At 41.7% G+C, this 19,514-nt stretch overlaps 1 protein-coding gene and 1 long non-coding RNA gene across 29 annotated transcripts in view; one reads left to right on the top strand and one right to left on the bottom strand.

Annotated features, from left to right (window-relative positions):
- Positions 1–19,514, top strand: part of LOC133249238 (uncharacterized) — a 60,873-nt gene that overhangs the window by 15,846 nt on the left and 25,513 nt on the right. The window contains exon 2 of one of the 2 annotated variants that reach the window (XR_009736884.1): positions 16,475–16,558. This is a non-coding gene — a long non-coding RNA (uncharacterized LOC133249238). Of the gene's footprint in view, positions 1–16,474; positions 16,657–19,514 lie in introns of those variants that run through there. The other variant, XR_009736886.1, reaches the window with a different exon arrangement.
- CAMK2D (calcium/calmodulin dependent protein kinase II delta) overlaps positions 17,319–19,514 on the bottom strand; it is a 308,198-nt gene continuing 306,002 nt past the window's right edge. For all 27 annotated transcript variants that reach the window (XM_061419307.1, XM_061419313.1, XM_061419325.1 and 24 more), the window contains one exon: positions 17,319–19,391. Coding sequence is in view for 7 of the 27 variants with exons in the window: in XM_061419320.1 (XP_061275304.1) it covers positions 19,388–19,391 (4 nt within the window). In the remaining 20 variants the exon portion in view is untranslated. The remainder of the gene's footprint in view (positions 19,392–19,514) is intronic.

Here is a 19,514-nt window from a genome sequence, read left to right as displayed (position 1 = left end):
TGTGTGCCCTCTTCTTATCCTCCCTTCCCCAACAATATTTCCTACCTTCTGTTCCTCTCAAAATCTGATATCCCTTCTTCCATCCCCACACTAGACTGGGGATTTCGCTTCCTCTATAAATTGAAACGGTAGGAACAAAGCAAAGAGAATTTCCTGCTGCTCATCTAAAACCTACTTTCCTGTATGTAGTGAGTTACTGTTATCCACTTTTCGTTCTGTTATGTAAAAGATCTGTCAGTGCTCCTATCTGAGTCAACCCTCCTTGTGGGCACTGAAACCTCTCCTTTCAATGACTTTGTTCCTGCCGTTTCTCTCCACCCCGAACTCCTGTGTCATACAACCTGCAGATTGAGAAGCTCGTGAGCCCTGAGCACAAGAAACGTAAAGGAAATACACATCACATCCAGACTGATATGGTTATATTTTTAAAATCAAATTAGGGGAATTTTGGCAACAATCTCTTCAGTTCAGTTCAGTCTTTCAGTCATGTCCGAGTCTTGTGACCCCATGGACTGCAGCACGCCAGGCTTCCCTGTCCGTCACCAACTCCCAGAGCTTGCTCAGACTCGTGTCCATCGAGTCGGTGATGCCATCCAACCATCTCATCCTCTGTCACCCCTTTCTCCTCCTGCCTTCAGTCTTTCCCAGCATCAGGGTCTTTTCCAGTAAGTCAGTTCTTCGCATCATGTGGCCCAAAGTATTGCAGTTTCACCTTCAGCATCAGTCCTTCCAATGAATATTCAGGACTGATTTCCTCTGGGATTGACTGGTTGGATCTCCTTGTAGTCCAAGGGACTCTCGAGTCTTTTCCAACACCATAGTTCAAAAGCATCAATTTTTTGGCATTCACCTTTCTTTATAGTACAACTCTCATATCCATACATGACTACTAGAAAAACCATAGCTTTGACTAGGCAGACCTTTTTTGGCAGAGTAATGTCTCTGCTTTTTAATATGCTGTCTAGGTTGGTCATAGCTTTTCTTACAAGGCAGCTTGTGCTTCATCCAGCCTGGCATTTCACATCATGTACTCTGCATGTAAGTTAAATAAGCAAGGTGACAGTATATAGCCTTGATGTACTCCTCTCCCAATTTGGAACTAGTCTGTTGTTCCATGTATGGTTCTAACTGTTGCTTCTTGACCCGCATACAGATTTCTCAGGAGGCAGGTCAGGTGGTCTGGTATTCCTGTCTCTTGAAGAATGTTCCATAGTTTGTTGTGATCCAGAGAGTCAAAGGCTTTGGCATAGTCAATGAAGCAGAAGTAGATGTTTTTCTGGAACTCTCTTGCTTTTCCTATGATCCAGCAGATGTTGGCAATTTAATCTCTGGTTCCTCTGCCTTTTCTAAAGCCAGCTTGAACATCTGGAAGTTCACAGTTCATAGACTGTTGAAGTCTGGCTTGGAGAATTTTGAGTATTACTTTGCTAGTGTGTGAGATGAGTGCAATTGTGTGGTAGTTTGAACATTCTTTGGTATTGCCTTTCTTTGGGATTGGAAACAAAACTGACCTTTTCCAATCCTGTGGCCACTGCTGAATTTTCCATATTTGCTGGCGTATTGAGTGTAGCACGTTCACAGCATCATCTTTTAGGATTTGAAATAGCTCAACTGGAATTCCATCACCTCCACTAGCTTTGTTCATAGTGATGCTTCCTAAGGCCGACTTGACTTTGCATTCCAAAATGTCTGGTTCTAGGTGAGTGATCACATCATCATGGTTATCTGGGTCATGAAGATCTTTTTTGTATAATTCTGTGTATTCTTGCCACCTCTTCTTAATATCTTCTGCTTCTGTTAGGTCCATACCATTTCTGTATATCTCTTAAATAATCGCTTCAAATTTTTTTTTATTTCCTTCTATGGAAATAAATCTCTTTTTATGGAGATTTCAATTACACATGTTTTAGGCTTCCTGAAGTTGCTCACAGCACATTAATCAACTGCTCATGATTTTTCCAGTTGGTAAAGAACCTACCTGCAATGCAGGAGACACTGGTTCAGTTCCTGGGTTGGGAAGATCCCCTGGAGAAGGGAAATGCTGCCCACTCCTGTATTCTGGCCTAAAGAATTCCATGGACTGTATAGTCAATGGAGTCACAAAGACTCAGACATGACTGAGCGACTTTCACTTTCAGTGTTTTTTAGTTTTTTCCTCTGCTTCATTTTGCATAGTTTGAACTACTTTGTCTTTGTTAATTCATTTATTTTGTAGTGTTTAATGTACTCACAATCCCATCCACTGTATTTCAATCCCAAACATAGTTGTTTTTGTATCTCGAAGTTCTTTTTGGAACTTTTCCTATATATATTTCCTAAATATTTCCACTTAACATGCTCAAATCTTTCTTTTCTTGAACATATGAAGTATAGTAACTGTTTTAATGCTCTTCTATACTCATTTTATAATTTTGTGCCCTTTCTCGATCTCATCATTTTTGTTGATTTTTCTCCATATCATGGTTTGTGTTTTCCTGCTTCTTTGCATGCCTGGTGATTTTTATCATATGCCAGACACAGTGAATTTTACCTTATGTATTGCTGGGTATTTTGTACTCCTATAGTTAAAATTTTTTTTCTGTGACTCAGTTAAGTTACTTGGAAAGAGTTTGATTCTTTTTGAGGCTTGTTTCTAATGATCTGTTTGTTAGGTGGGATCAGAAAATCCTTTAGGCTAATTTTCTCCCACTACAGGGCCAAGTACACTTTGATACTCTATTGACACCTGAGTACTCTAATTCACAGGTGAGTCCACAAGGACTTCTCACTCTGGCTATTGAAATACAAACTATTCCCAGCTCTGTGTGGCCCCTAATGATTAGCTTTTAGGAATTTTCTCCCAGCCTTGCTAATGCTTACTCAGCTGAAGACTCAAGGAGTATCCTCTGCAAATTTCCAGCACATTCACTCTACAGTCTCTTCTTGGAACTTGACCCCGTGAACTGGACTTGCCTTGGCTACCCTGTTCTCCTGTTTTCTTCTCTCAACTTAAGGAGACTATTGAGTAAGTCTTGGGCCCCCACTCCCACTTTGTATTATGGTTGGAAACTCTCTAGGCACTGAACTTGGGTAAACATAGGACTTACTTTGTTTCTTCCTGTTTCTCAGAGATCACTTCCTGTGGCAACTAATACCCAATGTCTGAAAACCATGGTTTGTTTTTTAGCCATTTTGTCTGTTTTTAAAATTGTTTCAAGCTAGAAGGTAAATCTAGTCCCCAGACTACATCTTGGCATACTTAATTTTGAATGCTTGACTTTTTTTTTTTTAATATAAAGACGCATAACCATATCAAAGTATATATTGGCTTTTTGTTGGTGTTCAGTCACTTGGTTGTGTTCAACTCTTTGTGACCCCATGGATTGCAGCATGTCAGGCTTCCCTGTCCTTCACCACTTCTGGAGTTTGCTCAAACTTATGTCCATTGAGTCAGTGATGCCATCCATCCATCGCATCTTCTGTCGTCCCCTTCTCCTCCTGCCTTCAGTCTTTCCCAGCATCAGGGTCTTTTCCAATGAGTAAGTTCTTCGCATCAGGTGGCCAAAGTATTGGAGCTTCAGTTTCAGTAATAGTCCTTCCAGTGACTATTCAGGGCTGATTTCCTTTAGCATTAACTGGTTTGATCTCCTTTCTGTCCAGGGGACTCTCAAGGGTCTTCTCCAACATCACAGTTCAAAGGCATCGGTTGTTCAGTGCTCAGCCTAAAGTTCTCACACTGCTGTGAAAGTTCTAGGTCCCACAATAGACTTCTCATCCTGGGGATCTGGCAAAGGGACTGAGTATCCCGAACAAATCTGACTTTGAAGGTCAGCAGGGTTTGACTACAGAACTTCCATAGGACTGGGGAAGCAGAGACTCTTGGAGGGCACAAACAAAACCCTGTGTTTACCAGGACCCAGGAGAAAGGATCAATGACCTCATAAGAGACTGAGCCAGACTTGCCTGTGTGTGCTTGAGAGTCTCTGTCAGAGGTGTGGGTGGACAGTGACCTACAGGGGTGGGGGCCTGTCAGGGGCCCTGACTGCAACAGTCCTGGGAGGCCCAACTTGCTCGCAGAAGTCCTTTTGAATGAGATTGCTCTTACTGTCATTACCCCTACCATAGTTTGGCCTCAGGCCAAACTACAGGGAGGGAACACAGCCCCACCCATCAGCAGAAAATTAAAGACTTACTGAGAATGGCCTTGCCCACCAGAACAAGACCCAGTTTTCCCCACAGCCAATCCTTCCCATCAGGAAGCTTACACAAGCCTCTTATCTTTATCCATCAGAGGGCAGACAGAATGAAAACCACAATCACAGCAAACTAACCAAACCAATCACTTGGACCACAGCCTTGCATAACTCAGTGAAATGATGAGCCATGCTGTGTAGGGCCACCCAAGATGGAGAGGTCTGACAAAACATGGTCCACTGGAGAAGGGAATGCCAAACCACTTCAGCATTCTTGCCTCAAGAACCCCATGCACAGTAAGAACAGTACTGGCTTTTTAAAAATTAGTAGATGTTTTGGTTGTGCTAGGTCTTCCTTGCTGTGCACGGGGCTTTCTCTAGTTGTGGTGGGCAGGGGCTGCTCTTGGCTGCAGCGCATGGGGCTCTCACTGCGGTGGCTTCTCCTGCTGTGACCACGGGCTCGAGGTGCACTGGCTCAGTAGTTGTGGCTCGCAGACTCCAGAGCCTGGCTTCAGTAGTTGTGCATGGGCTTTGTTCTCCATGGTGTGTGGATCTTCCCAGACCAAGGATCAAACCCACGTCCCCTGAACTGGCAGGCAGATTCCCACCCGCTGTATGACCAGGGAAGCCCGATGCTTGACTTCTTTTCCATCTTCCTCTCATTCTCCACATATCATATTCCTCTAGTCAAGTTTTGTGTTTGGCTGCATTTTCTCCCTCCTTGATTCTATCCAGATATATTTTTCATCTGATCTTATTGATAAATGATGACCTGTACTTTTTCTCATCCAGAGAATTAATTAATTCTCTGTTTAGTATCTAATCACCGTTTGTGTTCATCACCATAAATGTATTGGGCGAGAGTGGATTCCAAATAGCTTTGTTTGTGAAGCCTTCATTTCTGATTAGTTACTGCACACTTTTTTTCTGATTTTTAAAGACCCAAGAACATCTGTGGGATCCCCGAGACATTTTCAAGGATTGTATAAGGTTAAAACTATTTTCATAATACTATTAAAGTCTTAACTGTTCTATTTTCTCTTGATGGCAATAGAATTTTCTAAAGGCTGTGTGATATCTGGTGACATTGCTCTAAGGGCTAATGGATGGTGTGGTGGTGGTGGTTTAGTCACTATGTCATGTCTGACTGTTGTGACCCCATGGCAGGCTCCTCCGTCCATGGGATTCTCCAGGCAAGAATACTGGAGTGGGTTGCCATTTCCTTCTCCAGGGGTTCTTCCTGACCCAGGGATCAAACCCAGGTCCTCCTGCATTGCAGGCAGACTCAGTGCATTTGCACTGAGACTTCAATTGGTATTTTCCTGCCTTCTGACTTGAATGGAAACATGATTTTTCTTAGGTCTCAAATTCCTTGGCTTTCAGAGTTGAACCAAACCATTGACTTTTCTGGGTCTCCATCTTGCAGATCGTGGGCCTTAATCAGTCTCCATAATTACGTAAGCTAATTTTTTGTAATAACTGTATATATGCATATATCCTATTGGTTCTATTTCTCTAGAAACTCCAATTAATAGAACAAAATTAACAAGAAGAAGTTTCAATGGATCATGGGTTCTTTTGAGTGTTTATGGTCACTTTCACCAATCTGTCATTCCCCGACTGATAATCTAGGCTGATTAATTCCATCAGGACTTCCTAGGCCTGTCTATGTGTACTTGCCAGCCTAATAATACTTAAAAGCAGCTAAATGATATTAGAAAAATAAATGTGTCAATTTTAAAGGACAAGTGGAAGAGAAAAAAACACAAACAAACAGAAAACCCAAACAAGAACCTAAACAGCAAAGTCCATATGCAGGAATATATGGAGATGAATGTAATTAAGTGGAAAGAACAAGTATTTCAAAACTAAAACTATGACTAGTAAGAATGTTCTGGAATTTCCCACCTATGCAGTACCTGTCCTTCCACTATGGTGACCAAGGAGCTTTAGATGATTCGAGAGTAGAACATACACTAGACAAGAAATGAGAAACCTGGATTTTAGATACAATTTTGCCACTGAGAGAGCTTGGATATATAATTTAATGTATTTGATTTTTGCCATATAAATTATAACTGCTTTGTGAGACTAAAATTAAATGGATGACTTTTTTCTCTGGTAATTTTCTAAGGAAATAATCAAGGATCTGTGCAAAAAGTTAGCTATGAGAAGTTCATTACTTACTGTTGATAGAGTAAAAATGAAAAGAAGCATACGTACAACAATAGAGAAATGGTTAAATAAGTGGGATACCATTTAGGTAAATAGTGTGAGGTCACTAAAAGTAATGTTTATAGAAGCATACTGAAATGAAATATATTGTATGCTAGTAAGTGAAATATGTCAGTACATTTGGAAAACTCAGCAGTGGCCATTGGACTGGAAAAGGTCAGTTTTCATTCTAATCCTAAAGAAGGATAATGTGAAAGAATGTTCAAACTACCACACAGTTGCACTCATTTCACATTTTAGTAAGGTAATACTCAAAATCCTTCAAGCTAGGCTTCAGCAGTATGTGAACGGAGAACTCCCAGATGTACAAGCTGGCCTTAGAAAAGACAAAGGAACAGAGATCAAATTGCCAACATTTGTTGGATCGTAAAGAAAGCAAGGGAATTCCAGAAAAAAAATTTACTTCTGCTTCATTGACTATGCTAAAGCCTTTGACTGTGGATCACAACAAACTGTGGAAAATTCTTGAAGAGATGGGAATACCAGACCACTTTACCTGTCTCCTGAGAAAAAAGCTGGCTTAAAATTCACATTTGAAAAACTAAGATCATGGCATCTGGTCCTATCAGTTCAGTCCCTTAGTCGTGTCTGACTCTTTGTGACCCCGTGGACTGCAGCACACCAGGCTTCCCTGTCCATCACCAACTCCTGGAGCTTGCTCAAAATCGTGTCCATCCGGTCAGTAATGCCATCCAACCATCTCATCCTCTGTCATCCCCTTCTCCTGCCTTCAATCTTTCCCAGCACCAGGGTCTTTTCCAGTGAGTCAGTTCTATGCATCAGGTGGCCAAAGTATTGGAGCTTCAGCTTCAGCATCAGTCTTACCAATGAATATTCAGGACTGATTTCCTTTAGAATGGATCTCCTTGCAGTCCAAGGGGACTCTCGAGAGTCTTCTCCTACACCACAGTTCAAAAGCATCAATTCTTCGGTGCTCAGTTTTCTTTATAGTCCAACTCTCACATCCATACGTGACTACTGGAAAAACCATAACTTTGACTATACAGACGTTTGTTGGGAAAGTAATGTCTCTGCTTTTTAATATGCTGTCTAGGTAGGTCCTAGCTTTTCACCCAAGGAACAAACATCTTTTAATTGCATGACTGCAAGTTACCATCTGCAGTGATTTTGGAGCCCCAGAAAATAAAGTCTGTTACTGTTTCCATTGTTTCCCCATCTATTTGCCATAAACTGATGGAACCAGATGCCGTGATCTTGATTTTCTGAATGTTGAGCTTTAAGCCAAGCTTTTCACTCTCCTCTTTCACTTTCATCAGGAGGCTCTTTAGTTTTTCTTTGCTTTCTGTCATAAGGGTGGTGTCATCTGCATATCTGAGGTTATTTATATTTCTCCCGGCAATCTTGATTCCAGCTTGTGCTTCATCCAGCCCGGCATTTCTTATGATGTACTCTGCATATAAGTTAAATAAGCAGGGTGACTATATAGCCTTGATGTACTCCTTTCCCAATTTGAAACCAGTCTGTTGTTCCATGTCCAGTTTTAACTGTTGCTGTTTGACCTACATATAGATTTCTCAGGAGGCAGGGCAGGTGGTCTGGTATTTCCATCTCTTTCAGAATATTCCAAAGTTTGTGTGATCCATACAGTAAAGGCTTTGGCATAGTCAATGAAGCAGAAGTAGATATTTTTCTGGAACTCTTGCTTTTTCGATGATCCAGCAGATGTTGGCAATTTGATCTCTGGTTCTTCTGTCTTTTCTAAATCCAGCTTGAACATCTGGAAGTTCACAGTTCACATGCCTGACTTGGAGAATTTTGAGCATTATTTTGCTAGCGTGTGAGATGAGTGCAATTGTGTGGTAGTTTGAGCATTCTTTGGCATTACCCTTCTTTGGGATTGGAAAGAAAACTGACCTTTTCCAGTCCTGTGGCCACTGCTGAGTTTTCCAAATTTGCTGGCATATTGAGCGCAGCACTTTCACAGCATCATCTTTTAGGATTTGAAATAGCTCAACCGGAATTCCATCACCTCCACTAGCTTTGTTCATAGTGATGCGTCCTAAGGCCCACTTGACTTTGCATTCCAGGATGTCTGGCTCTAGGTGAGTGATCACACTATCATGGTTATCTGGGTCATGAAGACCTTTTTTGTACAGTTCTTCTGTGTATTCTTGCCACCTCTTCTTAATATCTTCTGCTTCTGTTTTAGGTCGATACCGTTTCTGTCCTTTATTGAGCCCCTCTTTGCATGAAATGTTCCCTTGGTATGTCTAATTTTCCTGAAGAGATCTCTAGTCCTTCCCATTCCATTGTTTTCCTCTATTTCTTTGCACTGATCACTGAGAAAGGCTTTCTTGTCTCTCCTCGCTATTCTTTGGAACTCTGCATTCACATGAGTATATCTTTCCTTTTCTCCTTTGCCTCTAGCTTCTTTTCTTTTCTCAGCTATTTGTAAGGCCTCTTCAGACAACCATTTTGCCTTTTTGCATTTCTTTTTCTTGGGGATGATCTTGATCCCTGCCTCCTGAACAATGTCATGAACCTCCATCCATAGTTCTTCAGGCAGTCTATCAGATCTAATCCCTTGAATCTGTTTGTAACTTCCACTGTATATTCTTTAGGGGTAATAGAGCTCATCATGTTTCTAGTAAGCTGGGAGGGGAAAGAGGAAAGAAACCAAATCTGTTAAGAATGAGAGCGGCCATTGGTGATCATGAAGCAGCCAGCAAAGCATTTTCTTTTGTCAGTGAAAATAATAAACAGTCTTCTATTCTTATTATAAAGTGTTTTATTTGAGCCAAACTAAGGACTAGCCTAGAAGCCTGCTTTCCAGATTACTCTGAGAAAATGCTCTCAGCACTTTTTGAGAAGCAGTTTTCAGCAGTTTTGTATCTTGTCAAAACAAAGAACATTAAACATGTCAGTGTTACATCAGGGTTTCTCAAGGTTTCAAAAGAACAGTCCAGCATGTACATAGCAAGTCAGTCTGGGCTTGCACCTGGGAAGAGAGTTATTATCCCCAAAGGAAGGCTGGCATTGGCATTCCAGAAGGAGGCATTTAATCTTTAAACGTGCACAATCTTTGTTTCTTGTCAGTGTTTTTTTGTTTAATAATTAAAACAGATGTACAATGCAAGTTTGATAGGCCACAAACAGGAACTTTAGTTAGCATTGAATTCAAGTTAAAGTGTTAGTTGCTAAGTCATGTCTGACTCTCTGCAACTCCATGAACTGTAGCCCGCCAGTCTCCTCTGTCCATGGAATTCTCCAGGAAAGAATACTGGAACGGGTAGCTGTTCTCTTTTCCAGGGGATCTTTCCGACCCAGGGCTCAATGTCTCCCGCATTGCAGGCGGATTCTTTACCCACTGAGCCATCAAGGACCCTGAAAAGGACCCTGATTTCTGTGCTGTCAAAAACCCTTGTATAATTTACAATTGGCTTTCCCCATAAACTTGGTTCTTCTATATCTGTAGTTCTGAATCTGTGGATTCAAGCAGTGGGTATCCTATAGTGATGTAGTATTTACTTAAAAAAATATATCTGTTGTAGCAGACCCATGCCCTTCAAACCTTGTTCAGGGGGCAGCTGTCCAAGGTGAGAATGCTTCTCCAGCCTCAAGGTTGAAACCCTGGGGATGGCTCTTAGGGGAGGAGTAACAGATTGGGTGGTGAAAGACCTCTTTCCTGACGTCTCCCAAAAGTAAGATGTGTTCACTTGCGTGAATTTTAAGGAGTCTGGTGGCCTTAGCATGAGCTGGAGAGCAGGGGAGCAGATAAAGAACGAGGCAGAAGCCCACAGTGGCAATTTCCCAGCAAGGGGCCCTCTCCGGGACAGGTTTATCACTGAGCTGTGACAGAGTGTTTCCTTCTGTGCTTTTCTCCTGCCTGTAAGGACATTTTGTCTTTTTTTGTCTTTCCCACTCATCACGTCTAATTGCCAGTGCAGTGCCTACTGGCCATCCCAAAGGCTTCATTTCCCTCTCACTTCATGTCTGTAAGCTTTGTTGTTTAGCCACTAAGTCATGTCCGACTCTTTTGGGAGCCTATAGACTGTAGCCCGCCCAGCTCCTCTGTTCATGGGGTTTTTCAGGCAAGAAGAATATTGGAGGGGGTCACCATTTCCTTCTCCAGGGGATCTTCCTGACCCAGGGATCAAACTTCATGTCTCCTGCATTGGCAGGCCGGTCCTTTATCACCGAGTCACTGGGGAAGACTGTCTGTAAGCTCATGCCTGTGTGTATTCAGTGTTTCCTCTTTCAGCAGAGTGGTCTCAAGGTGGATGAGCTAGTTTTCTTCCAAACTGAACGAGAAGAAGGTAGGAGATGCGGTTGATTATCACTTTTCAAATTGGTCCTCTTAGCCCTGTGCCCTGGAGGGAATCCCTCCCTCATAGTTTGAGTAATAGGGAATCGAATTCTTTTGGTTAGGGGTGAAAAAGGTCCTGAAAATATTCAAAGAGCAAATATGAGTGGAAGGTCAAGTCTGAGGAATTGAGGCTTTTGGAAGAAGGACTGTGGTGACTCCCCAGGCCCATCTTTAGTGGAAGCTGCCTCCGAGTCCCCTGGATTTGTGACAGTGATACAAAACAGGGCACTGTACACATAACACCGCGTGGCCACGCACCAGTCAGCTGAGCGCTGCTTCCCACACAACAGCAAGTTGTTGCTTCAGCCCCTGCAGGAACAGGGTCTGGAGATGAACTGTCTGTCCTTTTGTTCGCTTTGTGAGCGGAATCTCGTGGGTGGATGGTGGATGAGATCTCTAACGTTCACTTAGCTGTTACACTCCCCTGGCACCACACCCCACTTTCCTACTTTATTTAAAGTAATAAAAGAGAAAAGCAGAACTGAAGAAAACTGATTACTAAATGTGGTTTCAGGCACAGAGTGCCTTTTACTTCCTTTTTTTTTTTTTTAAAGCTTTTCATTGAAGTTAGGGCAGGGTAAAGGGGCATCTGGAAGGGGAGGATGCAATCCTGGCTTAATGGGCCCTTTGTGGGACTGGAGTTTTTGGAAGAACTTCAAGTGGAATGAAATGACTAAACTTTTCCGGTTCCAAGGAGTTTTGTTGTGTGGGGTGGGGGGAGGGGGAGGGAGGGGAGAAATCCCCAGCATGGAACTCACTGGCACATTAGGAACACAGTGCGAGAGAGAACACAAAATACATTTGTGGGTGCGATGCAGAGTCTGGAGGAGATAATGACTGTTTTTTCAGCGTTCCTGTTACATGAATAGCATAGCAGCTATAAAGGAGGACAATAAAAACAAACTTTTTTTTTTTTTTACTTTCCCAGTATACTTATTATATCAGACAATGTTGTTTCCTAAACTTCTTGAAAAAAAACCAATACAATCTGTGCAGGTCTCTTCCCTTCCCTGAATACCCATATGCGTGCTAAGTCACTTCAGTCATGGCTGACGCTTTGCGACACCATGGACTGTAGCCCACCAGGCTCCTCTGTCCATGGGTATCTCCAGGCAGTACTGGAGTGGGTTGCCATGCCCTCCTCCAGGGGATCTTCCTGACTCAGGGATCAAACCTGCGTCTCTTAAGTCTCCTGCATTGGCAGGCATGTTCTAAGGGGAATAGCCCACTTCTAGCTTTGGGGTACATCCTTACCATTCTAAGCTGAACAGGAATATAGCATGTGACCTAAGAAATGTTTCTTTGCTGGGGAGAGGGGTAAGGGGTTAGGGGTAGAGGAAAGGAAGCAATCTTACCTTCCACTGGATGCTGTCCTGTCTGGCTATGACACTAGGAACCATGCCATGTAGTATTTTGGATGGTGAAGTCTTTTAACCTGGATGATAAAGTTTATACTCTTGGAAGGACAAGCTGAAAAATGGGAAGAACCTGGATCCTTGTTTATATTGTTGAGTCACTGAATTTACCAGGTGGTTTATCTAGTTTATCAACCCTAGAACTAACTCATCTCTTGTTCTGTGAAATAATGTATTTTCCTTGTTAAAGTATTTGGACTTCAGTTTTCTATTTCTTGCAGCTTAAACAAGTTTCAGATTTGTGTATTGATGCTGAAAGTTTATTCTGTATAATATTTCCTTTATTTCCCCTTAAGTAATTATGATATAGGCAGTTTACAATCCCTGGGGTTCAGTTCAGTTCAGTCGCTCAGTCGTGTCCCACTCTTCATGACTTCATGAATCGCAGCACGCCAGGGCTCCCTGTCCATCACCAACTCCCGGAGTTCACTCAAACTCAAGTCCATCAAGTCAGTGATGCCATTCAGCCATCTCATCCTCTGTCGTCCCCTTCTCCTCCCGCCCCCAATCCCTCCCAGCATCAGAGTCTTTTCCAGTGAGTCAAGTCGTCTCATCAGGTGGCCAAAGTACTGGAATTTCAGCTTTAGCCTCATTCCTTCCAAAGAAATCCCAGGGCTGATCTCCTTCAGAATGGACTGGTTGGATCTCCTTGCAGTCCAAGGGACTCTCAAGAGTCTTCTCCAACACCACAGTTCAAAAGCATCAATTCTTTGGCGCTCAGCTTTCTTCACAGTCCAACTCTCACATCCATACATGACCACAGGAAAAACCATAGCCTTGACTAGACAGACCTTTGTTGGCAAAGTAATGTCTCTGCTTTTGAATATGCTGTCTAGGTTGGTCATAACTTTCCTTCCAAGGAGTAAGCGTCTTTTAATTTCATGGCTGCAGTCACCATCTGCAGTGATTTTGGAGCCCCCAAAAATAAAGTCTGACACTGTTTCCCCCTCTATTTCCCATGAAGTGATGGGACCAGATGCCATGATCTTAGTTTTCTGAATGTTGAGCTTTAAGCCAACTTTTTCACTCTCCTCTTTCACTTTCATCAAGAGGCTTTTGAGTTCCTCTTCACTTTCTGCCATAAGGGTGGTGTCATCTGCATATCTGAGGTTATTGATATTTCTCCCAGCAATCCTGATTCCAGCTTGTGCTTCTTCCAGCCCAGCATTTTTCATGATGTACTCTGCATATAAGTTAAATAAGCAGCGTGACAGTATACAGCCTTGATATACTCCTTTTCCTATTTGGAACCAGTCTGTTGTTCCATGTCCAGTTCTAACTGTTGCTTCCTGACCTGCATATAGGTTTCTCAAGAGACAGATCAGGTGGTCTGGTATTCCCATCTCTTTAAGCATTTTCCACAGTTTATTGTGATCCATATAGTCAAAGGCTTTGGCATAGTCATTAAAGCAGAAGTAGATGTTTTTCTGGAACTCTCTTGCTTTTTCTATGATCCAGCGGATGTTGGCAATTTGGTCTCTGGTTCCTCTGCCTTTTCTAAAACCAGCTTGAACATCTGGAAGTTCATGGTTCACATATTGCTGAAGCCTGGCTTGGAGAATTTTGAGCATTACTTTACTAGCATGTGCGATGAGTGCAATTGTGCAGTAGTTTGAGCATTCTTTGGCATTGCCTTTCTTTGGGATTGGAATGAAAACTGACCTTTTCCAGTCTTGTGGCCACTGATGAGTTTTCCAAATTTGGTTACTTTCAGACAACTCATATGAACCAGGAGCCTCAGCTTTTCTAACTGCAAAGATGAGAGCAATCCGTTATTTGTTCAACTAAAGATATTTTAGTTTATTATTTAAATATTTATTATTTATAGTTATTAGTCACTGTGTTCTAAACACTGTGTTCTAGAAGCTTGGAGTACATCATGAACAAGAGGGAGAAAAATCTCCACCCTCATAAAATAAACAAAATGAGGAAACATGTCAAATAGTAATTGTAAGAAGGAAAAAAAATCAAGGAAGGAGGATATGAAGTCCTGTAAAGGAGTTAGGTGTTTGAAGTCTTGAATAAGATGGTTTGAAGTCTTATGGATAAGATTGTCAGGGAAGGCTTTACTGAGACAGTGACTTAATTTTGCAAACAAGTAAGTGGAGACAGCTGCTCGGATCTCTGAGGAAGGGTCTCGGCAGCAGCGCTGAGGTGGAAGCAGCCCAGCACGTCCGCAGAAGAGTGGTGACGAAGGTAATAGGGAGCAGTGTTGGGTCCAGCCTCGAAGGCTACGTGCAGGACTTTGGGTTTCACTCTGAGTGGTAAAGGGAACCACTGGAGGGTTTTGTGCAGAGAAGTGACGTGCTCTGACTTGTTTTAATAAGCTCCTTAATCCCTGATGGCTGAATGGTGAAGAATCTGCCTGCAATGCAGGAGATGCAAGATTCTGGTTTGATCCCTAGGTCAGGAAGATCCCCTGGAAGAGAAAATGGCAACCCACTCCAGTATTCTTGCCTGAAAAACCCCATGGACAGAGGAGCCTGGCGGGCTACAGTCCAAAGGGTCACAAAGAGTCAGATGACTGAGTGACAGAGCACACACACACCAATAGTAAAGAGAAGAGAGGTAAGAGGAGTGCCTGAGAGTCCAGGGAGGGGACTATTCCAACAGTATAGTCCCCTTTCCCTTCACTTTCTTACTTTCCAATAGTATCGAGAATATGATGGTGATTTGGCCCAAGGGAGGCAGCAGAAGTCGTTGTCGGAAGTAGTCAGATTCTGGTTGTAACTTGGTAAAAATAATGGGATTTCAAATGGTTAGCGTAATAAAGACACTGAGATTTCTGGCCTGATCGAAGGAAGAACTGAATTGCCAATTCTTGAGATATGAAAGATCGTAAAGGGAGCAAGTTTTGTCACAATTAAAAGCTCAGCTTTGCACATTCTTGCCTAGTAGATCAACAATGTAGACTTCAGGTAGGCAGTTGGATCTACATGTTTGGAATGTACGAGTGATCTGGGCTGGAGAAACATATTTGAGAGTCAGTAACATAACTTAAAGCCATTGAGATTAGGGCCAAGTATTCTGAGAGTGAGTGAAGGTAGAAAAAAAAAGTTCCAAAATGTAAAAGCCAGGTTGAGGAAAAGGGAACAGTTAGAGACTGAGGAGTGCAGAGAATGGTAGGAGGAAAATTAGGCCAATGTACTGTCTGAAAGAGGAAAATGTTCTCTAAGATTGAGATGGTAGACTGTGTTAAATGCTGCTGAGAGATCGGGTAAGATGAAGACTAGACATTGGCCCCTCGAATTAATGACACTGGTAACTTTGGGTAGACTGCTTTGTGGATTTGTGAAGGAAACTGGAGTGGGCTTAAGGGGCATGAGAGAGAGAGGTGGCAGACAGCAAGCACACGTAGGCCTTTGAAGGTACCTGGCTGTGAAGAAAAGAAACGGGGCATTAAGTAGAATGTCCAGTGCAGAGGAAATGATTTATGACAAGGTGGGCTGGGGTGGGGTGGGGGGGACTTGTAGTGCCTGCCAGCAGGGGTGGGGTCAGCTGGAGGAGAAGGGTCTCAGCCTCTGCCAGGTGCATGAACTACTGATCCCCAGCAACGGGAGAGAAGGCAGGGTGCGGGGTGCAGACGGAGATGCAGAGATCATTTCTTGCTGTGGAGGCAGAAGCTGGGTCCTCGGAAGAATATGCCAGCTTATTTTTGAGAATCGTTTTGACAGAAAGGTAGAAGTACTGTAACTACTTCATGCTGCTGCTCAGACAGGTGGTTTATGACTGCTGATGATTATTCAGACCATGGACACATAGTTCAGTATGCTGATGTCCATTATCTGTCTTATCTGTTCGCACTGTTATCTGACACAGACAACCATGGAAACAGTGAAACATTTGTGTAAGTCAGTAGAATTTTATTTAACGAGATCACTCATTCAAAAGGTTGTGCTTTCTGTGTTTACTCTTACATTATATATAGTTTTTATTTATACAGAGATTCAAAACTTCAGTTACTTAAGGCCAAAATTCCTTGAGAATTTCCCCAGAATATACTGATTTACTCCCTTTCATTTTCCCTATTTTCAGCTAGATGACTACATCATTGTTTCTCATTTTTCTGCTGTAACACTTGAGCATATCCTTAGCAATATCAGTAAACCAACATAAACAGGGCAGCTCATAGCAAAATAAGAGTTATATACACGTCTAAGTAAGGAATAACCAGAACATTGGGAATATTAGTATCAGTGATTGGAACAATTATAGCTGCTGCTACTTAATATTATCCACCAAATATTATTCTAGGTACTCTTTATCCATTATCTCTAAACCCTCACATATCCTTATTAATTGGTATTTTTTCATTTTATAAATAGGAAAATGAAGGTTCAGAGGGAAGAGGCAATCGCTGAGAGTGTCAAAGACAACAGAGCCAAACGTTAAATCCAGGACTCTACACTGTGAGTTCCCCGGTTTTGGTTTGCCCACGGTTCAATAGTTACTAACATCTCATGTGGGTTCACAGATACACACACACAGTTCTTGCCTACAGAGAAGACACAAATAAAGATGTACTTCCAAAACCAAGGTGCTGGGCGGGAGAGGTGAACACCAACCATTATGCAAGTATTGAGAACGAGTGAGCTTACAGCATGGTCTAGGGAGGTTTGCTGGAGGGGATGTTATTCTAAATTGAATTTGAAAGAATGAGTATGAATTATGTTGAAGAAGTAGGGGAAGCATATTCTAGGTTAGAAACAAACCTCGTGTGGTAGGGCGTTTAATAAACTGAACAAAGTTCACTACTTATGTACACTCAGATTTAAGCTGGAGTAACAGGAGATGAGGTGCTTGCCTGAATATTGGCGATGATCCAGAAGTGTTACATAGTCAGATGTCAGATTAGAGTTAAAAGTGGAAGCGGGCTAGCAGCCATCAGGAGGAGGGCAAGTTCAGAAATTTTTAGGACTCTTGTGTCAAGTGCTTTGTTCTCAGAAAAACTTTCCTAGGAGAGACTGTTCTTTTGTGCACACAAATAACACAGTAAATTGTCATTATCGCCAAGTTCATTCTTAGAGGGAAGCTCAGTTCAGTAACTTCATCTTAATGTCAAAGGTGAATTCTGTAATAATAAGACCATATAGGATGTGTGGCCATTGGCACTAGCCAGCCTCACACATGCAGAAATAGAGTATCCCTGAAGAAATAAAAGTGGACACATTGTCAGCAGAAATCACAAATTTATTAACTCTTAAATATATCAATCAGTCATTTACCATTATGGCAAGAAATATATACAGTGTCCCACGGTAAACTGCAGTGTTTCAAAATGAGAGAAGATAATTGTGTAATTCTGTTGTGGTGGAGAGAACAAATCACAATTTCCTCACGTCTTAGTGTGGAAGACAAACTTGATCTACAGTAATACTTCAACACCACATGCTTAAAGTGTAAAAAAAAAAAAAACAAAACTCTATACCTAATATTTTTCTAAAATACATGTATGCCACGTATAGCCATTTCACAAAAAGGTAAAAGAAATTAAAAAGGGAAAAATGAGGCGATTACTTTTTCACAGATCTCATTGGCAGGTTAACATGGCTCAATACATTTACTGTATATATTTAAATATATATTGTTTTAAATCGTGTAATAATTATCAGAAAAGCTTCAATCCATCTACCATACATCCACTAGTAACAACATCTAAGGTGATTAGTAATCAACACAGAAACGTGAAATGAGGGAAAAGAGGGAGGGTTGATTTTTTTTTTTTTTAATTTTTTGGTTTTTTTTTTTTTTTGCTTCTGCTTTAAAAATAGGCTTCTGAGGATTGTGAATTACTGCTGTTAAAATAAGGTTGATGAAGATACCATGCACTATAAAGCATTTCAGGGAGGAGAAAAAGCCCCACAGGAATGGAATAAACAAGGGAAAAATGAGAAGCACAAAGGAAACAGGGACATTTCCCTTTTTTTTTTTTTTTTAAGCAGGAAAATCCTAACAACTCCTAGAAGGGAAGCGTAATTTTACTCAGACTTTGAGAGTAGCTACAAAACCACGAGTCACAGAGATGGTGTTCAAAACACTCCGAGAGGCCTGCAGTGTTCCCCATCCTCTGAACTTCCGAAGCCTGGCAGTGATCACGCAGGAGGGGCGAGGCAGAAGAAAGTGCCTCTGCACAAAATCCAGATCCATGACCAGCTGGGCGCTGTCCTGGCAACTGCTCCACTCAGTAAGACATGCTGCAGGTGCAGGAGGATCCTACTTGCTTTCCTATACGTTTAAACTGTTCTAATATCTCCAACTTAGTTAGGATCCCTATGTCCGAATTAGAGCAGAATTACAAACCTTTGAGCGCTTCTTGACCTCATCTCTATGGGCCCTGAAGATGCTCGAAGTATGAGTCCAGCCACCTCCAAGAGGCCTCAGTTTTTATTTTACCTTCATTATGCAAATTTCACTTTATTCACACTACTAAACAGGAAAAAAAAGATAAAGAATGAAAAAAAAAGATACAAAAAGAAGCAAACAAAAGTGATAAAGAAATAGGAGAAAATGAAAAAATTAAAAAGCACAGGTTTGAGAAAAGAACAAAAAAATTCAATTCGGCAAATTTCACCAGAACAGTAAGCGTATACCCTAAAGTGATCAAACTTGTCAGCGATGGGAGTTTTTCCAGTTTATGTAGTTTGACCAAAAAAGACATGACTTTAGATCATAGCAAACCCACTAATTCTCACTCCCACATTCATAAATGATTCAACCCACTTTGTGTAACAGCAACACAGCTTTCAGTGAAAAATCATCCATTGCAGCCAGGATCACACCAGGAAACTGAAGGTCAGTTTTTGTTTTTTTGACTTTTTTTGTTAAACAAGCTAAAACATATGAACAGCAAAGAGTTTTTAAAAATTTACTTTTCTCTTACAAACTCTCATTCAGAGAATGGTAATTCTGAAGTCTGTTAAGTCTTGGCATAAACAGAGAAACTGGATGACTAGATTGTACTCAGGAATATTGCGGAGTTTTTTTTTTTTTTTTTTGCTCACCTCCCCCTATTGTTTGCCAACAATGATTGAAGTTTGCATGGAACATCCCCGTAGTTGAAGTGTAAACAATGTATAGGAAGGAATCTATGACAAGGTGATGCATCACATAGGCATTACACAGAGGACCTTCACAACTTCATGCACTCGGAAACATGCATGAAGAGGAGGGAGGACGGCTCAGCGCTACCATCCAGGTGCCTTGAGAACAGAGGACTGCAGAAGTGGCACTGCTGATGTTTAGCTGCAGAGAGAGAGGGGAGACATAAACTGTTTTATGAAGTATTATCAGATTGCTTTGCCAAAGATGAGGCGAGGCTACGATTTTTATAGCTAAGTAACAGACTGAAAATACTATGTATAAGAG

The sequence above is a fragment of the Bos javanicus genome, chromosome 6 (genome assembly GCF_032452875.1).
Source record: "Bos javanicus breed banteng chromosome 6, ARS-OSU_banteng_1.0, whole genome shotgun sequence".
Lineage (NCBI taxonomy): Eukaryota > Metazoa > Chordata > Mammalia > Artiodactyla > Bovidae > Bos > Bos javanicus.
Note: the sequence above shows the minus strand (reverse complement) of the source record. Positions and strands in the feature narration are given on the sequence as shown.